This window comes from Rhinopithecus roxellana, chromosome 5 (genome assembly GCF_007565055.1).
Source record: "Rhinopithecus roxellana isolate Shanxi Qingling chromosome 5, ASM756505v1, whole genome shotgun sequence".
NCBI lineage: Eukaryota > Metazoa > Chordata > Mammalia > Primates > Cercopithecidae > Rhinopithecus > Rhinopithecus roxellana.
Genome location: NC_044553.1, coordinates 38,884,187 through 38,905,107, shown reverse-complemented (window position 1 = coordinate 38,905,107; position 20,921 = coordinate 38,884,187). Strand labels below are relative to the sequence as shown.

Below are 20,921 nucleotides of genomic sequence, written 5' to 3'. Positions count from 1 at the left end.
TGCATTGATCACAGAAGTAAATGTAAAACACAAAACTATAAAACTTCTAGAAAATAACGTAGAATATCTAGGTTGTACTTTTATAAGCAACACCAAAAGTATGATCCATGAAAGACAAAATAGAAGTTCTCAAGTTAGACACATGTATGTATGTATGTATGTATGTATGTATTTTTGAGTCAGAGTCTCACTGTGTCCCCCAGGCTGGAGTGCAGTGGGGCGATCACGGCTCATTGCAGCCTCGAACTCCTGATCTCAAGCAATCTTCCCATCTCTGCCTTGTGAATAGTTGAGACTACAGGCATGTGCCACCACAACTGGCTAAGTCTTTCTATTTTTTTGCAGAGACCAAAAAATATGACTATTTTGGCCAGGCTGGTCTCAAACTCCTGACCTCAAGGGATTCTCTTGTCTCAACCTCTTAAAGTGCTGGGATTACAGGCATGAGCCACTGCACCCAGCGAGTAAGTTGGCCTTTATTGAAGTTAAAAACTCCTGCTCTGAGAAAGACCCTGTTAAAAGATTTAAAAGGCAAGCCACAGACTGGGAAACAATTATTTAAAAACTACGTATCTGCTAAAGGACTTATATTCAAAATATACAAAGAGCTCCCCAAAACTCAACATGATACATGTTACAACATGGATGAACCTTGGAAACATTATGTTAAGTAAAATAAGGCAGACACAAAAGGAAAAATATTGTATGCTTCCACTTATGAACTATCTACAAGGGTCAAATTAATAAGACCGAAAGCAGATTAGAGGTGACCAGGGACTGAGGAAGGCAGGAATGTGGTTATTGCTCAATAGTTAAAAATTTCTTTTTGAATCCCAGCACTTTGGGAGGCCGAGGTGGGTAGATCACCTGAGGTTGGGAGTTCAAGTCCAGTCTGGCCAACATAGAGAAACCCCGTCTCTACTAAAAATACAAAAATTAGCTAGGTGTGATGGTGCACACCTGTAATCCCAGCTACTTGGGAGGCTGAGGCATGAAAATTGCTTGAACCTGGGAAGTGGAGGTTGCAGTGAGTGGAGATTGCACCATTGCACTCCAGCCAGGGTGACAGAGAGAGACTCTGTCTCAAAAAAAAAAAAAAATTCTTTTTGGAGTGATGACAAACTTTTGGAAATGGTGATAGTTGCATAACATTGTGAATATATATATGTGTGTGTGTGTGTGTGTGTGTGTATACATATATTTAATTATTATTTTTTTGAGATAGAGTCTCCCTCTGTCACCCAGGCTGGAGTGCAGTGTTGTGATCTCGGGTCACTCCAATCTCTGCCTCCCAAGTTCAAGCAATTCTTGTGCCTCAGCCTCCCAAGTGGCTGGGATTACAGGCACCTGCCACCACACCTGGCTAATTTTTGTAGTTTTAGTAGAAATGTTCTTTCACCATGTTGGCCAGGCTGATCTTGAACTCCTGGCCTTAAGTAATCCATCTGCCTTGGCCTTCCAAAGTGCTGGAATAACAGGCAAGAGCCACCACCCGGGCCATGAATATATTTAATGTTACTGAATTGTATGCTTAAAAATAGTTAAAATGGTGAATTTTGTGTTAGGTACATTTGTCACAGTTCAAGAAATTAGTAATGTAATATAAATATGCAGAAAACATTGAATTATACACTTTAAATGGATGAATTATGTGATGTGTAAATTATATGATTTTGGTATCTTGTTTAAAAAATCTTTTGCTATCCCAAGGTTATAAAAATACTATTGCAAAAGCATTAAAGTTTGTTTTTCCCAATTCTGTCTTTAATCAATCTATAACTGATTTTGATGTATAGTATAAGGCAGGGATCTAATTTCATGTTCTCTCACAGAAAACTAATTGTTCCAGCAACATTTATTGAATACGTAACTTTATGTCTGTTATAGATTAAGTTCTCCAATATATTTGAATCTGTTTGCTGGCTTATTTCGTTGTCCCTTTGTTATGTTTTTCTGTCTCAGCACCAGTCCCACATTGCTTTAGTTCTCATAGTTTTAAGTCTTGATGGCTATGACAGTAACCCTCCTTCCTAATTCTTCTCCAGGAATGCCTTGGCTCTTGTTAGTGTTTTATCTTTCATATGAATTTCAGGATAACTCTGTCATGCCCTTTGAAGAATACTATAGAGATTTTGTTTGGAATTTTAATGAATTTAACATTAGTTTGTAAAGAAAATGATATTTGCATTATTTTGCATTTCCCATTCACAGACATGGTATATCTCTGCTTTTATTTATATTTCTTTTGTGTACTTCGAAAAAGTTTTATATTTTCCATACAAGGCACACTTTTCTTTCTTTCATTTTTTATCTTTTTATTTATTTATTACCTTAAATTTTTTTTTTTGCTCCTACTCCACCAGGAACAATTTTCTTTTGTTAAATTTATTCCTAGGTATTTTTGATGGTGTCTGGAATGTCATCTTTTTCACACTTATATTTTCTGATTGAGTGATGCAATTGATGTTTGTATATTGATCTTGTATCTTGTAACTTTGGTGAACTCTTGTTTGAGCAGTTCTAATGTAGTCATTATCTGTGTTGCCGGTAAACATTTTAGTATTGGCTACTATCTGTAAACAACAGTTTGTTTATTTCTTTTCAACCTTCATTTTCCTTCTTTTTAAAATTGCATTGGCAAAGACCTTCAAAACAATATTAAATAGAGGCAGTAATAGGCTTCCTTTTCTTACCCTTCCCTTCAAAGGAAATGTTTCATCATTGATTGTGATGAACTTCTATGTTGTAGGTAGATACATATTAAAACAATTTTGAAGTTCTGGTTTAAGAAGGAAAACAATGAACATCTGATAACACCTCACGTAACCCAGTTCTTTAAAACAAAACCAAACAAACAAAACAGGGCCAGGTATGGTGGCTTAGGCCTGTAATCCCAGCACTGTGGAAGGCCGAGTCTGATGGATCACTTGACGTTAGAAGTTTGAGAGAAGCCTGGCCAACATGATGAAACCCCATCTCTACTAAAAATACAAAAAATTAGCCAGGCATAGTGGCACACACCTGTAGTCCCAGCTACTCAGGAGGCTTGAACCTGGGAGGCGGAGGCTGCAGTCAACTGAGATCACACCACTGCACTCCAACCTAGGCAACAGAGTAAGACTCTATCTCAAAACAAACAAACAAACAAACAAAGAAAACCCCAAAGCCAAACCAAAACAAAAACCCGAGGGTCTCACTGTGTTGCTGAGGCTGGAGTGCAGTGGCGTGATCTCTGCTTAGTGCAGAGATCACCTTCTGGGCTCAAACGATCCTCCCACTTCAGTTTCCCAGGTAGCTGGAACTACAGGAGTATGCCACATGCCCGATTAAGTTTTGTATTTTTTGTAGAGATGGATCTCACTATGTTGCCTAGGCTGGTCTTGAACTCCTGGGCTCAAGTGATCCTCTTTCCTTCGACTCCCGAAGTACTGGAATGGGCCATTGCGCCTGGCTCAGTTCTTTAATCTTCAGATAAAAACTTCCAGTCATGCAGTAAACTTTTTCTTAGTGGAAAACATTATATGCTATCTCATTCCTAGATTGTAAACTCTTTGAAGGAAGATACTTCTTTCTTGAAACATTACCAGATCTTGTCTATATATTGAGATTCAGATTCTGCCTCTCTCTTGGGTCCTGAAATGGACACACGGGATACCACCCAAAAGTTCATGCGTGGCAGACTTATGCTAAACAATCTAAACTAGCATTCAGGATCCTTTTACTACACCTCAATTCAACCACTTGTAATTATTATTATTACTATTATTTTTTCTACTGAGCTAGGCACTGCTGGAGCTAAAAAGATGAGTAAGACCCAGTTATGCCTCCCGGGAGCATGTATTTGTTGAAGGAGATAAGACAAGCTCATGCATGTATATGCAAGTACAAACACAAAACACAGAGAGTTAAATACTAAACCAGAAGTATTAATACAAACCTCTTGGAGTTCAAAGATGAAACATAACAGTTGGGCAAGTGGGAAAAACGGACCATTGGGAAGAATTAGGAAAAATCTCATGGAGGATGTATCATTTGAGACAGACCTTAAAGATTTAAAAAATGTAGTAGAGGGTTACATTGGCGGGAATAACATGCAAGGTATGAAAGTAGGAACAAGGAGGCCAGTTTCAGAGGCTCTGTTTGGCAGGAATATGTGGAGTATACAGAATGAGTTATACATGGGGTATGGTCAGACCATGAATAATAAAAATAGAAATAATAGCTTGAATGCCAATGTAGGTTTTTAGTAATGCCGTTGTCCCCAGAGAGCCATTGTAGGAGTTTTGAGTGGGATGGTGATGTGGAAGCTTGCTCCTCTCCCATCCTTTGTCTCCTGAGCAGTATTAGCTTTGCCTCTGTCCAGCACAGCAACATACCAAAATTTCAGCCAATGAATCAAATCTCCTGGCTCCGGACCTTCCTACAAGGTACTTCTTCTTGGAGAGCTGTCCAAAACACAACAGAAACCAGGCACTAGATGCTAGTGTGTACCCACTCTATGTATAGTGCAGTGTGTTGAAAGGGTATTCAAAAATAGACGGTGTTCAGATGAAGAGTACAGAGAAGAGGTCTTTGGTGGTTATAATATTAATAGCAATACGGGGCAGGGAGTTGCGATTTCAGGGTGTCAAAGAATAAACTGAAGAAAAGAAGATGAATGCAGATAGTAAATTCCAATTACTGAGCCAGGAGGATGAATTGTATGTGGCCAGGCTTTTGAGGCAGCCAGGACTTAAATTGGCACTAGTGTACAAAGTGTGAAACCCGAACAACTAGGGGGTTATTTTGAAGTCACCTATTAGGCCTTAGAAGCACTATCCCTCCTAGTGCAATGTTGAAAGAACTGGACTCTGCGGCTGTTGAGATGGACCTGGAGAAACTGTCTGTGTGTGTTTGATGATCTTAAGTTTTTCTGTGACGTGGACTTTGAGGTCACTGGGGTGGGGGGAGGGAAGTACCCTTGGCATTGGCAGAGCTTGAAGGTCTGAGCAAGCTGGCTCCTGCTGGGGAATCAATAAGGAGGCAGAGCAACGCTTTTTTTTTTTTTTGGCCGTGGCCAGGGCAGGGTTCTGTCGGGGCTCTATAGCATGGAGCAGGGGTCCACCTGAGGCCTAGGACGCCTGCAGATGGGCCTCTCTTAGCCCCCACGGCCGCGGGCTTCAGCGCGCCCCCGCTCCCTCGCTCCGCAGGGTCTTCCTGGTACCGGCAGGCCGCCGCGGGAGCTGCTTTCGCTCTTCCCCTTGCGGGTGCGTGTGCCGCGGACGCCCGGGCAGGCAGGACGCGGAGGAGGAGGCGGCCGCCATGCCCGGCCTGCGGCTCCCCGCCTCGGCTTCCAGCCCGCCGCCCCCGCGGAACGGCCTGCTCCAGCCCCTGTGAGGAGGAAGAGGCGGCCGCGGCGCCGGCGGCGGCGGAGGAGGAGGAGGCGCCACCCCCTTGGCAAGCTCCCCGACCCGGCGGCCTCGGCAGGACCCATGGCGGATTCCTCGCCCGCACTGTCCCTGCGGGAAGGCGGCCCCCGTGCGCCGCGGCCCTCGGCCCCCTCGCCGCCGCCGCGCTCGCGCTCCGGCTCCGAGTCCGAGGAGGCCGAGCTGTCGCTGAGCCTGGCCCGCACCAAGACCCGCTCGTACGGCAGCACCGCCAGCGTGCGGGCTCCGCTGGGCGCCGGCGTCATCGAGCGCCATGTGGAGCACCGGGTCCGCGCGGGCGATACGCTGCAGGGCATCGCGCTCAAGTACGGTGTCACGGTGAGCAGGGCGCGCCGCCGCGGCCCGGGCTGGCAGCTCCCGCGCGGGAGGCGGTGCGGCTTGGGGTGCGGATGGGGGTGGGGGTGGGACTGCGGTGGGGGTTTGGGGGATAGGGAGTCGCAGGGACGGCCGTGCGTCTTCGGGCGACTCGGCTCCCAGGGCTCGCTCAGCGCGCGCTGCTGGCCACCGCAGTGGTCGCCAAAGCTGGTCCTGCAGCGGGAGGGGCGGGTCGCCAGGGCTCCCTCCCTAGGTAGCTGCATCCAGTTCCCGGGGCCCCGCCCAGGCTCAGACTAGATCTGTCGCGCGAGGGAGGCCGAAGAGTACTAGGGCTTTGGCATCCCCGGGAACCACTTTCACCCGATTTGCAGTCCCCATCACTCTACTCTATATTTACGCAAAGCCCAACTGAGGTGAATTTTGTTGTCTGTGAAAACAAGCTCCGTGATGAGTCAGGAATGGTGCAGTTGTTCCTACTGGGTGGTTCTGGTGCTATCGATTATGCTTCTTTATGTAGAAGTGAAATTACACCCTCTGGGCTCACTGGCAACCGCGAATGTGACACCTGTCGCTAAGCAGCAGCCAAGAACTGTGGTGTAGGTGAGCTGGAGGGCTGCGTTTATTACAAATTTATAAGTTTGTGTGTCTTGGGTGTATTGCATTACACCTCTGGGAAGAACATGGAAACCTGAGGGAACAAATTGTTTCATTAAAATTACTTATAATTAACTGTGAGCTATGTGATGGCCTTTTTACATTTGGGCTTTGTATCAGTTTTCAGTGTTCTTTCTTGAAGCACCTTAGACAGCAATGGGAAGAAAGAGGATCTTATCTATATCTTTCTCTTAAAGTGAAACTCTTTCTGGCCATTTACCGAATGAAGGAGGATCAGTATGAAGGAGAATGTATTTTGCATATTTAAGCTGGTATGTGTTTACCTATCAGGTCCTTCTCTCTTTGAACTATTTTGAGAGGGACCTTGCTGTGCAGTCATGTATTGACTTTATCATGCCATAGAGAGGCTCATTCTGCCGTCTTGGGAGTGCTATAAATGTGAACATAGAACTACAATTCTCCATGTGCCTTAATGGGGCCTGGTTTGGGTCAGAGCCAGAGGAAAGCGAAGTTGGGAAATACCAGTAGCTATCCTCTGCTCAATGCCTCCTGTGTGGCTGGCATTGCGTTTGTCTTGTTTCATCTTTATCTTATTTAACTTTCACAATAAGCCTAGGAGGTAGGTGTAATTAATCTTTTTACAGATGAGAAGATGGATGAGAGGTAGGGATATTTTCCAAGTATGATCATTCATTGAGACCAGCTTGAATTAACAGTGATAAAGCATTTGCTCTTCTCTAGATATTACTTTTGATATCCATTTTTATTTTTATCCTAGTCTTATCAGGAGCTCTCTCAGCATCCTGGCTACTGAAGAAGGACAGTCTTTTCTGTCTGGTTTTCCGGCATCTTGCCTTACTAGGCTAGTGACTGCACCTAGGAATCTATGATATGCAGAAGAGTGTTTTTTCCCATACTCTCTTCCCATGCAATCTCTCTGTGACCCACAGCTCTCTGTGGTTTCACTTGAGGTGATTATAGATAACTGCTATACATCTGTTCACTGCAGTTCTCCACCTTTGATCAAATGCTTTCTAATCCCTGTTATGTCTAATATAGATCCTGTTACTCATAACCTCATTACTCCTTTTTAAAATTAAAGTGTAAATCAGATTTTTCATTGCTTTTATAAAGACTTTTGATTTTTTTTTTTTTGAGACGAAGTCTCGCTCTGTTGCCCAGGCTGGAGTGCAGTGGCCGGATCTCAGCTCACTGCAAGCTCTGCCTCCCGGGTCCCCGCCATTCTCCTGCCTCAGCCTCCCAAGTAGCTGGGACTACAGGCGCCTGCCATCTCGCCCGGCTAATTTTTGTATTTTTTAGTAGAGACGGGGTTTCACCGGGTTGGCCAGGATGGTCTCGATCTCCTGACCTCGTGATCTACCCATCTCGGCCTCCCAAAGTGCTGGGATTACAGGCGGGAGCCACCGTGCCCGGCCAAGACTTTTGATTTTAAGATGTTAACCACAAGTGTAATGAATCAAGAACTCTAATTGATAGTGACATCTAGTTCATTACAGAGTTTCCCAACCTCAGCACTGTTGATGTTATAGACCAGATAACTGTTGTGCGGGGTTGTCCTGTGCAGTGTAGAATATTTAGCAGCAACTCTGGTCTCTACCCACTAGATGCCAGTAGCACTCCCTGACCCCTATTCAGGCATTGCCAGATGTTCTCTTGGAGGCAAACTTACCCCTGATTGAGGACCACTGGTTTGTTACATGTATTTCACATTACTTTGGGCACTGGCTTATAGTTGATAAAAATTTTTAGAGACTCCTCCACTGGTAATATAGAATCAGTGAAAGTGATAATACTTACCATAACAGCGAAGTGATATCTTTGTTTTAATATCTTCAGTTTTTTTTTTTTTTTTTGAGACAGGGTCTCACTCTGTTGCCCAGGTTGGAGTGCAGTGGTGCTAACATGGCTCACTGCAGCCTCAACTGCCGCTGCTCAAGTGATCTTCCCACCTCAACCTCCTGAGTAGCTGGGACTACAGGCCCAAGCCACATGCCCAACTAATTTTTGTATTTTTTGTAGAGATGGGGTCTCATTATGTTGCCCAGTCTGGTCTCGAACTCCTGGGCTCAAGCAATCCACCCACCTCCGCCTCCCTAAGTGTTGGGCCTACAGGTGTGAGCCACTGCACTGACCTAATATCTGCAGATATTAATTAGGTTTACTCACTGTGAGATTTTAAGGTGGAAGCTGTAAAGGCAGAAAAATATTTTTCTTCTCCTGACTCAACAGAAAGAAGTTGAGCAAATTAGGTTTCTAGTGTTGACTGGCAAGCTCATCTACAACATATTTAAACGATTGTTTTAAAAGGTCAAAAATGAGATATTGGGGGCTTAGAGACCCAAGGCAGTGCACCTAAAAATTCAGTCAGTCCAGCAAACAATTGACCTGAACATACCATGTCTGGCAATCTTGCATAGATGAGCAGAAACTCTCAGAGAAGCCTATCTCTCCATGGCAGCCTCAGCCACCAAGCTGGGTGTCCAGGCAGGACTTCAGTCCTTTGGTGGAAGACTGATTAAGAGCCAGTCGTACTCTACGTACAAGGAAGTTCCCAGAACAGAGACTCCGACAAGGGGGTGAAGATGGAGACCTGGTTGCCAGCCCTGGATTACAAGGGGAACAAACTGGGAGCCATTTTCTGAGGTGGTGCTGAAGGACTGGCAGCGGGGCACATCTCGGGATGTGAGAATAGATCCATGTTCCTCAAATTTTCCTGGACAGAACAGGAATACTCTGGGGCAAACTAAAAATAAAGGATCCTAGCTGACATTAGATCTATGGGATTGGAATACCCAGAAAAGGAGTCTAGGAGTCTCTGTTTTGTTTGTTTGTTTGTTTTTGTTTTTGAGACAGTGTCTTACTTTGTCACCCTGACTGGAGTGCAGTGGTGTGATCTTGGCTCACTGCAACCTCTGCCTCCTGGGTTCGAGCTATTCTCCTGCCTCAGTCTTGCGAGTAGCTGGGACTTTAGGCACACGCCACCACGCCCGGCTAATTTTTGTATTTTTAGTAGAGATAGGGTTTCACTGTGTTGTCCAGGCTGGTCTTCAAGTCCTGACCTCATGATCCACCCACCTTGGCCTCCCAAAGTGTTGGGATTATAAGCGTGAGCCACCATGCCTGGCCAGAGTCTGTATTTTTAACAAGCATAGCTGCTTTGCTTGTTCCCAAAGTACTGTTCCGCCTTAGGGTTCTTGCACTTGCCGTTCCATGTGTCTTTCTCTAATAGCTGGATACAGGACCAGCTTCATGGGCATGTGACCTGCACAGTCGCACAAGACCCCATGCTTAGAAGGGCCTCACACTTGGTTTAATGCTTTACTGTCATCTCTTGAAATTTTTAATAGTTTGTGAACAAGGGCCTCTCAGTTTCATTTTTTTTACTGGCCCTGGGCGAATGATGGAGCTGATTCTGGCTGAGTGATTTGTTCCCTCAGTGCCTTCAAGTCTTTGCTTAAATATCTCATTCTTAAGGCCTTTTCTGCACACTCTATGTCAAATTGTAGCCTTTCTTCCCAGTCCCCTAGCACTCCTCCCCAACTTCCCTGCCATATTTTCCTAACAGTATTTATCATTCATCCAAATTTTTTTCTTTCCCTCAGAGCTACCTTTCTGGTGATACATTAGTGAGTAAGTAAAAATCCATGTACTCATAGAGCTTATATTTTAGTGGAGACAATAAGTAGAAAAATAAAATGTCTCTTATGTCAGATATTGATAAGCATAAGGAAAAAAAAATCAAGCAGGAGAGGGAGTTGGGGAGGGCTTGTGGAGATGGCTGGAATTTAAAATGGTATGGCCAGGGAAGGCCTTGCTGAGAAGGAGGTGAGGGAGGGAGCTGTGCAGATATCTGGTGAAGGACATTCCAGGCAGAAGGAATAACCAGTGGTGCAAAGGCCTTGAGGTGAGAACATAATTGGCACCTTCCAGGAGTACTGTGGCTGGTGCTTAGAATGCAGTGGGGTATAGTTGGACTAGATCACTTTGGACCTTGAAGACCATTGTAAGGCCTATGCCTTTTTCTCTGAGTTGGGATACATTTAAGGGGTTTGAGCAGAAGAGTGGCGTAATCTGACTTGTGCATTAAAAGGATTACTCTGGCTGCTGCTTTAAAAATAGTTTGTAGGGAAGTTAGTACCAAGCCAGGAAACCAGATAAGATGATGGCTTTTGCAATAATGCAGGTGGGAGAGGATAGCAGCTCGGACCAAAGCGGTAGAGAAGGAAGGAGGTGGTGAGATGTGGCTGGGATCCAGATGATTTGCTGATATGCTGTAAATGTTCTGCTTGTTTGTTTACTGTTTAGTTTGAATATCTCTCCCCTAGAGATGGGCCTGGGCATTCTGGGGATGGGAAAGAAGAATGTGGAGTTTCAAGAAGCTGGCTAGGTCCTACACCTGATGGACACAAGTTCTTTTGCTAGTGACTTAGGAAAGATCATTATGACTCTTTCCTACCATCACTTTTTAAGTCATTGATAGCCACTAAAAACTGGCATTCATTATTTTCGTAACCAACTTCTATTGAGCCTGGTTGGTTTGAGACCTTGGGCTAGATGCTAGGGCTAGAAGATAATACATATTGTTCTCTTTTTATTCATGGTGAGTTTTTCAGCTACTGCTTTCTAGTAGCTTCTAGCTACTCGAGAAGCCAGGGAATTGGTTTGATTGATGTTTGTATCTTCTGTGGCTAGCCTGGAGCCTGGCATGTTGTGAGTTCTCCACATACATGTGGACTCTTCATCCACAAGAAAGCTTGACTGGTATGAAATAGCCAGCCATGGAGCCGAACAGACCCTGGAAGTCAGGGCCCAGGGCAAGGGCTGAGTGAAGAGGTACGGCCTGCTGAAGACTTGAACGGCAAGATTTGATTTGAGGCTCATTCTCAAATCTATAAAAGACCGCTGCCCTTGCTGGCGCTCAGTGTTTGTCTCCTCCCCTGCACCAGCAGTGAGTCTTTACATTGAGTGACATATAAGTTTAGGCTTGAGCAACTCTGCCAGAGGAAGAGGCATTTGAGGAAGTGGGTCTGGGAAACTGAAACTATTTGGGGTGGGTTGAGTAACTGTTAAATATAGTTCAAACCTCAGATGTAAACTTGCTTGGACTGGCATTCCCCTGGGTGTGTTTATCTCCGCTGAGACGTTAAGACTCCTTCCCTAACTCTGTATTCTTGATTTAACTATTGCTTTTTCAGTGATCCTGGCTCCTCCCAGTTAGAGCCAAGCCTCTGGAGGAAATTGACCAACTCCAGGCTGCCACCGTAAATTTTTGTGCAGAAACCCTGGAGAAACCTCCAGAGAGCCATATAGAAACTGAAAGTGGAAAGGAGGCAGCCAGGAGGACCTATTATTTGCATACACTCTTTTCTTTTTTCTCTTTGCTTCCTCCAGGCAGCTTGCCTGTCTTTTTCCCTCTCCAGAGGCCACCTCACCCTGCAGTACCCTCAGTTACTTCCTAGCCAGTTTTATTCCCAGGGTTTTCTCTTCCTCTACCAATTAGCTGCTAAGCCAAGTTGTTGCTTAACGTTTCCCCTAACAAAAGTTACCTTGCTGAGAAAAGATGAAATGATTGTCATTTTTAGAGAGAATAAACATTGTGATTTAGAAACCTAGGTGCATGTAAATCTTTAGTGTTCATAACTTTAACCCCTGCTGCTGGTGGAGATTGCTGACCCTTGCTAGTTAAAGAGAAGATAACTATAAATAGTGCCACCAAAAGTGAGAGGTATGGCAAAGTAGCCTTTAGTCATTCGGGGTTTTTGTAGAGTCTCATTATTTTTTTAAACACCTTTATTGAGGTTGTACACCACAAAATTCACCCATCTTAAGTGTACGATTCAATGACTTTAAGTAAATGTACAGAGTTGTGAGGCCATTATTGAAATTCAATGTTAGAACATTTCATCACCCTGAAAAGATCCCCATGCCCATCCATTCCTCTCACTCTTTGTTTCCTTCTTCAGTCTTAGACTACCACCAATATGCTTTCTAATCTATAGATTTGCCTTTTTTGGACCTTTGCCACAAATAGCATCTCATGTACTTTTCTGACTAGTATGGGGAAGGAAAAAAAGCCTTTTTCTCACGAACACATAGCAATGGAGGGGTGTGGTCTCATTGCCATCAACACTTGGAACATAACAGGAGACAGATGTGGGGGTGAATCTTGGGAGAATAATTTAATATTTAAGTCTGTTTTCTGTAAACTAATAATCAAATGAGAACTGTGTGCGTATGTGAGAACATTCTGCAAGCCACACAGTGCTATGTACATGTTATTATGTATCCTGAAACATTTTTGGATGAGCTTATATCTTTTAAGGAATGGAGAGGAAGGAAAAAGAAGTTTTGAGAATTGCATTCACTGTTAGGTAGGTGGACTGATGATGCTGGTCTAAGATGGGAAGAGTTCTTGACCTTACTCAGCAGCCTGCTCTTAAGGTATCTTCTGGAAGGATGCTTTGTGAATTTCCTTCACAGGGGAATCATTGTATTTTATTTTATTAAAAAAAATTTCTTTTGAGACAGGATCTTGCTCTGTCACCTGGCCTGGAGTGCAGTGGCAAGAACTTGACTAACTACAGTCTTGACCTCCCAGGCTCAAGCAATTCTCCTGCCTCAGCCTCCGAGTAGCTGGAACTATAGGGGTGCACCATCACACCCAGCTAAATGTTTTGGGGGATACTTTTTGGTAGCGATGGAGTTTCATTGTGTTACCCAGGCTGGTCTCAAACTCCTGAGCTCAAGCAATCCATTTGCCTTGGCCTCCGAAAGTGTTGGGATTACAGGCATGAGCCACCACGCCTGGCTGGGGAGTCATTTTCAGTATGTTGTTTTAAGTTATTGATGGCATTTGTTCTACCTAATTTCACCATGATTGAACTTGTGACCACCCTTTGGCTATTACTTTCCTTATTCTATAATCTGTCTCTTAGTGACTAGACAGTAAATTTATACTTCATTGAGTCATACTATTCAATCTAGATTAAGGGAGACTTTTGAAATGAAAGCATTGATCAATGTACCTCCCCACTCCCATTCATCCATCCCTAAGAAACAGAGGATAGTCCTACATCAGTTTGAAAGGACACACTTTCTAGTCTCAGAGTTAATTGGATCTTAGGAAATGTAGGTAGGAAAGCTATAGAGTTTTCCAGCTCTTCCTTGGATTGGATGATGACTTTTCTTAGCTTTATGTGAAGTGAAAGTGCCAGAACAGCAGACCCATCTATGTTCAGACAGAAGTATAAAAGATACCAAAGCAGGCCGGGTGCGGTGGCTCATGCCTGTAATCCCAACACTTTGGGAAATCGAGGCAAGTGGATCATGAAGTCAGGAGATCGAGACCATCCTGGCTAACATGGCGAAAGCCTGTCCCTACTAAAAATACAAAAAATTAGCCAGACGTGGTGGCATGCACCTGTAATCCCAGCTACTCAGGAGGCAGAGGCAGGAGAATAGCTTTCATCTGGGAGGAAGAGGTTGCAGTGAGCCGAGATCGTGCCACTGCACTCCAGCCTGGGCAACAGAGTGAGACTCCATCTCAAAAACAAGAAAGATAAATAAATTAAAAACGTATCAAAGCAAAAGAAAACATCATTTCACCATTTTGGATTTTTCAGTTTGTTGTCTGTGCTATGGCAGGTGCCTCTTTCTTGCTAATCCATTTTCTGCACCCAACTGGTAATCTGTTTTCTATACCCAGCTGCTAATTCATTTTCTGCACCCAGGTGCTGAAGCGATCTTTATGATCAGATCATGACACTCCCTGCCTTCACCCTCCAGTGGCTTCTCATCACATTTAAAATAAATTCCAAATTCCTTAGCTTGGCACCCAAGGCCCTGCCTGGTTGGAAGTTTGCTTATTACTCCCTACACTTTAGCCACGTGATTTTTTCCTGCTCTGGGGCATTTGCTGCTCCTTTTTCTAGATGGAATGCTTTTATTCCTGGCTCTTTGCATGTCTGATTTCATATTTCTTCATGGGTGGCAGAGTTTAGAGCCTACTCATTTGGCCTAAGCCATAGCTTGTAAAGAACAGGTTAAGATTTTCATTACCTTTTGAAAAACCTATTCAAAGCCTTTTGTGACACCTCAAAGCAGTGACAATATATTATGGTATTCATCTGGGCTTATCCATGTGAAATTTTCCCTGTATAGTCTTACTTTGGGGGAGAAACCATTTTTTTTGAGACGGAGTCTCACTCTATCACCCAGGGTAGAGTACAATGGCACAATCTTGGTTTACTGCAACCTCCGCCTCCCAGGTTCAAGCGATTCTTCTGCCTCAGCCTCCCTAGTAGCTGGGATTACAGGCACCTGTCATTATGCCCACCTAATTTTTGTATTTTTAGTAAAGATGGGGTTTCACCATGTTGGCTAGGCTGGTCTTGAACTCCTGACCTCAGGTGATCCACCTGCCTCGGCCTCCCAAAGTGCTGGGATTATAGTAGTGAGCCACCGTGCTTGGCTGAGAAACAATATTTTGTGGGAGAAAATTTCTACCTTCCTCCTTCTCATTTGCTGATTACATATTAGAATCTGCCCTTACCTGATGCTTTCTTACTTTTAATTAAATTTAATGATAATAATTGCTGACACTTTTGAGTACTTCTTGTGTACCATATGTGTGTGTGTGTGTGTGTGTGTGTGTGTGTGTGTGTACTCCTGGAGTACAAGGGTGTGATCTCGGCTTAGTGCAACCTCTGCCTCCTGGGTTCAAGTGATTCTCATGCCTCAGGCTCCCAAGTAGCTGGAATTACAGGCATGCGCCACCATGCCCGGCTGATTTTTTTTTTTTTTTAAGTAGAGATGAGGTTTTGCTGTGTTGGTCAGGCTGGTCTCAAACTCCTGACCTTGGCCTCCCAAAGTGCTGGAATTACAGGCATGAGCCTCTGCACTCAGCCCGTATGTTGTTCTAAATACTTTACATGAATTAATTCGTTTAATATTCACAATGATATATGGAGAGGAAGGAACTATTACTATCCTTACTTTACTGATAAGTAAACAGACAGGGAATGGTTAGAAAATGGGAAAGCCAGGATGTGAACCCAGAAAGTATGGCCCCTGAAACCTTGCTTCTGAGTACTATCCTGTATTAAACTCAAGACTCAAATCTGCCCCTGTCCTTAGATTGATTCCCACCTTGATGCTAACTATGTCTGGATATCCCTGGTGTCCTTGACTCTGGCATCTCATGTGTCATCTTAGAGTCTAGACCATAAAGGTCCACATACATCTTAAATGCTTACTAATGACATTGAGATGAAGACGGTGAAGCCCCTGACTTCAGGAAGCTTGTGGACCAGTTATAGTGAGTCACTTGTGCAGCAGTATGTACAGAAGCCAGGGGAGCCTTGCCCTTCACTGCCTATGGACTCCCTGACTGCACGCAGCCTCTGACTCAGTCACCTTGTCTAGTCCTCTGTAGGCCCCTTGCTTGACCTTGATGCCCCATTGTGCTCCATATGATAGATGTGTCTGTCAGCATCCCAGCAGAATACAGATAACACTCTCAGAGGATGTGGCCGAAGAGAGTTTAATGAAGGGACATTCACTGAGTGTGAGCATGGTTGAGGGAACCAACAAGGGAAGGTGAAGCACCCAGAGACTAGCAATAGTAGGGAGACATTGCCCCTAGGCCTGAAGGGCCAAGGGAACACTGGCAAGATCTGGAGCCTTGGATCTGGGACTCCTGATAGGAACTCTCACCAGAAAGGAATGCAGCCACTGGTTATGGTAAGGTCGTTCTGCTGCTATTGGAAAACCAACTGGAATTCCAAGGACAAGGGGGCCTGGGTAATGCAGTTCTTAAAAAGTCAGTCTCCTAGGGTTTAGAACAAGCCCAAGAAGAGTGGGGAATGGATTGGGAGGGGAGAGTAGGTTTGAAAGGAGAATAAGCAGCCCGACAGACAACTTACTACCCATTTCTGATTACTTCATTTTCCGTGCCCACTCCTTTGACCTGTGTTAAGTCATTCATCCATCCATCCATCCATCCGTCCATCCATCCTGAGCACTTAGTGCGTATGAGATCTTTGTCAGACCAGGAAGGCTATAGCAATAACCAGTTCTTGCCCTGAAAGAATTCTTAGTGTACTCTTGCAGTTCCTAGCTCTGCTCAGCAGTTTGGATTCTGGTGTTCCCATCTGTTTTTCTGTCTTCCATCATTATTCCCAGGAAGCAATGACTATCAGCAATCCGTAGTCCCTTTCTGATAAGCATTTCAAAGGGCACTGTATCAGCAAGAGCTCTTTCAGCTACAACAGACAATCTGACTCAAATTGGCCTAAACAAAAAACAAACTCCAAGTGGAGTTTAGTGGCTCTTGGAAGTGAGCACGTTCTGTCTTCAGGCTGTGATCCAGAAGTCCAAATGCTCACTTCTAAGGTGGCTTCAGTATCAGATTCCACAAGGTGCCAGGATGACTTCCAGCATCTCTAGCCTATCTCCCTCTGGCAGAAAACAGCAGAGAACTCTCCCCTCTACTGCCCTGCAGAAGTCTCTTTGCATGTCTGAATGATTCTGTCATGGGCCTGTGATCTATCACGAAAGCCTGTGATGCTCCACAGGGCAGGAATGAGTCATATGTTCACTCTGGAGCCAAGGGAGGGCTTAGTGTCATTGGAAGCCTATGCACTAAGAGAGATGGAGCAGTTGGATGCTTGGGGGCAAGATCTAGGGGCCCTAAAGGTGAAATAGCCTATACCTGAACCTGCTATGGGCAGAGTGTCCAAGTTATTAACCCTCTCAAACCTGAACTAGACCAGATATACTTTGGATTTTTAGTTTTTAATTTTGTCTCTAAAAGGCACCCGCCCATGTTTATGTTCTCTTTCTCCTTAAACTAGAGACTAGAACACAAAAGACCATCCTTTTTAAAAATCTCATGCCTTTAATGGAGTACCTTTAGAAGAAAAAAGAAAGCTTTACATGTATGATTTGCATGGAATCAACTTATAACAAAGCAGGACGAACAGGGTCCACTTAGTTGACTTGGTTTTGCAGGTTTTTTGAAGTAGAAATATAATTTTTTTTGTTTTTACTCAGAATTCATTTGGCATTAAAGGCTCCCCGTAATGTGGTTTCATTAGTTGTGCACTTTAATCCAGATGTTGTATGGACTTTGGAGTCAGACAAAAATCCCAGTTTAAACGTTTAAAGAGCCATATGTACTTGGTCAAATCTACCATCTCTTTTGTGTTTTGATTTCTTCATTGGAAAATGGAGAGTAGTAAGTACCATCCACTGCCAGATACTCTAATCACTACTTTCTCTCTTTCCATATGGATATATATGGGAATATATGTATAGAATGTACATATATTTGTATCTATTCTCTCATATATATATCTCATATATCTTTTTGATATATACATATCAAATATATATTTGATATATACATATATATCTCATATATATATCTATGATCTCATATAGATATATAGATATATATCTCCTCGATGTGAGTGGGTATATAAGCTCTCATTTACTCCTTGCAATAACCCTGCGAAAAGTAGATGGTTCCTGTCTTACACGTGAGGAGAAAGGATCAATGAGATAAGGAACAAGCTCATGTTCATACAGTAACTGTATTTACTAAGCACAGTTCTAGAGACATGGGAAGCACTCCATAAGTAAAACAGCAGCAATGGTAAGTTTTTAAAAAATCAGATAATAGAAATGTTAAAACAAGAATGGAATTTATTAAGTGCTATATATTTTACATTTTTAAACTTCCGAGATTTAAGTCCACTGATATTAAAAGCTGCCTTGTAGTAGAAATAGTATAGTGGGGAAAAATTAGTCTGTCCTTTTTTAAAATCGGGAAACAATTTTCCAACATCTCTTGAAATAACTGGAGATATCTGGGAAGGTTACCGAACCTGAATGAAGAGTCTCAGATCCCGAGAAAGCATTGTGTACATTTTGCTTATGAATATTGGTAGTTGTTATATAATAAACCTTACTCATTGACTTGGTTATATGTAACTCTGTGTTTCCTTTTTTATGTTTTAGATGGAGCAGATTAAAAGGGCCAATAAACTGTTTACCAATGACTGTATATTTCTGAAGAAAACTTTGAACATCCCAGTTATATCAGAGAAGCCTTTGTTGTTTAATGGACTTAACTCCATTGATTCTCCAGAAAATGAAATTGTTGATAACAGTTTTTCTCAGGAAGAGGAGCCAGTGGTGGCCGGAGAAGACCTCCCTCCTCCCAGTCCTCAAGAATCTGATGTTCAGCCTGTGCAGCCTGAGGAAGTATCAGCCAGAGATTTCCTGCAGAGACTTGACTTGCAGATTAAGTTATCAACACAGGCAGCCAAGAAACTAAAAGAAGAGAGCAGGTAAGAATACCCTGGTACAAATGTCAAAGTCTAAATAAATCACTATTAAGATGTCCTTGCTGGGCCAAATCTTTCTTTTCTCTCTCTCTTCTTTTCTTTCTTGCCTTTCCTTTTTTTTTTTCTTTAAAAACTGCATTTTAGTTCTAGAAAGGCATTTTTAGTATGTAAGCTCTAAACAGAGCTGCTGCCTGCTGCACAAGGCTTTATCTGTTGCAGTGTTATTATCTGTTATCTGTTATTTACTATAAAAAGTTTGCTTCTTTTCTTTAATAGCATCACTGTCCAGCTAGCAATTCTGGATAACAGCAAAGTAAAAGCGTCTCTCTCATTGACACATTCAAGAGAAGCAGTGTCATAGAAAATACTTGTAAAATATTGGTCTTTATAAAACTTGTCAAAGACATTGTCTGTTATTTGTTACTGAGTATTTCCTACGTAAGATCTCATGCAAGCTTTTTTCTTTGTTTTTTTAAATTTGATATTAGGACAAACCTTTCTCTCTCCTATAGGAATTGGTTTCCTGTTTTCTTTATGATTTGATTTCAAAAAAGTACAATCTACTGTTTCCTTTTTTGCTCTGGTTACTGGGAAGCTTGCAACTAAAATTGATACCTGGGTTCAACTCCTATAATATTTCTTATGATTAATACATTGGTTTCCTTCTCCTTTCCTTAGTCCTGATTTTTTTATTTCTTTTTTTCATCTTATTATATATATGCCTTTTGTTGTTGGTACCTTAAATCCTTTTGAGAAAGAGGTGGAATATAGAAAACATAAATATAAATATGAATATAATTTAGTATAGATTTAAAATATATTTAAATATAATATAGACAAATATAAATACATAAATGAATGATATTATTTATTCTAATAACTGAGATATGAATAAAATGGAGATAGTGAGGTATGTCTTAAGTATTGGCATTTCATACAATTTTCTAGGCATGCACAATATTCTAAGTTGATATATTCCTTCTTTGGCAAGTGGATATTAAATTGTATAATAAGTTTATGTTTTAGTTTTCTGAATACAGTTCTAAACACTGATTTATGCTGTATTTATTTTCTTTCAGAGATGAAGAAAGTCCCTATGCAACTTCCCTCTATCACAGTTAGGTGATTTGGGGGCATAACTCTAACCAAAATTAAGATATGTTTGGACCATAAAGAATCCAACAACTGAAGATTCAAAAACATCCCTTCTGGATTCCTATAGTGTCCATCTTAAAATCATAACTAGGTAGTTCTACCTGCTGCAATTGCACTGAAGTGATTAGTTCCCTCTGGCTTTCTATAATTTTAAGTCTTTATTATGGCATGATGGCAAGGTCGTATCCTAAAGCTCATCACTTTTGTAGGTGGTGTTAGTTTTTAGACTAGCTTTTATAAATACTAATTGGCATAAAGCATCAAAGACTATTTATATATTTAGGCTAAAAATAATGTTTATCTCCTTATGCAATCCTGATCATGTGAAAATATGGTTGCTGTTTAAGTGATGCTGAATTTGCTGTGTGTTTATAACTTAAGTGCTATATATATATTTCGATATGTCTTACGTATTCTCTATTAAAGAACCAAATTTTGTCTGCTATTTTGTAACAATAAACTACAAAGCCTGAATGAGAAAATAAACTATGTTTTTAAACTTGAGTCTTCATTTTTTTAACAAATGAGAAAATAAAATTGACTTTTAAATTATATATTTAAATGGTGACAGCTCCTTCTTCACTTTAATGGTTTTTATTGTTATAAATGCAATTTTGAAAAAAGTATTACTAATCTAAAAGCAAATCGATTACAATTACTGGTAATCTTGGCATTTTCTTTTTTTTTTTTTTTTTTGAGGCGGAGTCTCGCTCTGTCGCCCGGACTGGAGTGCAGTGGCCAGATCTCAGCTCACTGCAAGCTCCGCCTCCCGGGTTTACGCCATTCTCCTGCCTCAGCCTCCCGAGTAGCTGGGACTACAGGCGCCCGCCACCTCGCCCGGCTAGTTTTTTGTATTTTTTTTTTTAGTAGAGACGGGGTTTCCCCGTGTTAGCCAGGATGGTCTCGATCTCCTGACTTCGTGATCCGCCCGTCTCGGCCTCCCAAAGTGCTGGGATTACAGGCTTGAGCCACCGCCCCCGGCCTTTCTTGGCATTTTCATTGACCTAATGTGATTCAGATATGGTGAAAAGATGGAATA

General features: G+C 42.6%; 1 protein-coding gene across 3 annotated transcripts in view; it reads left to right on the top strand.

Annotated features, from left to right (window-relative positions):
* Positions 1 to 20,386, top strand: part of LYSMD2 (LysM domain containing 2) — a 28,871-nt gene extending 8,485 nt beyond the window's left edge. Inside the window, exons 1-3 of one of the 3 annotated variants that reach the window (XM_030930669.1) lie at positions 4,951 to 5,744; positions 18,399 to 18,730; positions 19,807 to 20,386. In XM_030930669.1, coding sequence (XP_030786529.1) covers positions 5,472 to 5,744; positions 18,399 to 18,730; positions 19,807 to 19,849 — 648 coding nt within the window. In that variant the 5' untranslated portion in view covers positions 4,951 to 5,471 and the 3' untranslated portion in view covers positions 19,850 to 20,386. Of the gene's footprint in view, positions 1 to 4,950; positions 5,745 to 6,036; positions 6,155 to 18,398; positions 18,731 to 19,806 lie in introns of those variants that run through there. The other 2 variants (XM_030930670.1, XM_010361401.2) reach the window with 2 other exon arrangements.
* Positions 20,387 to 20,921: the final 535 nt, after the last annotated feature.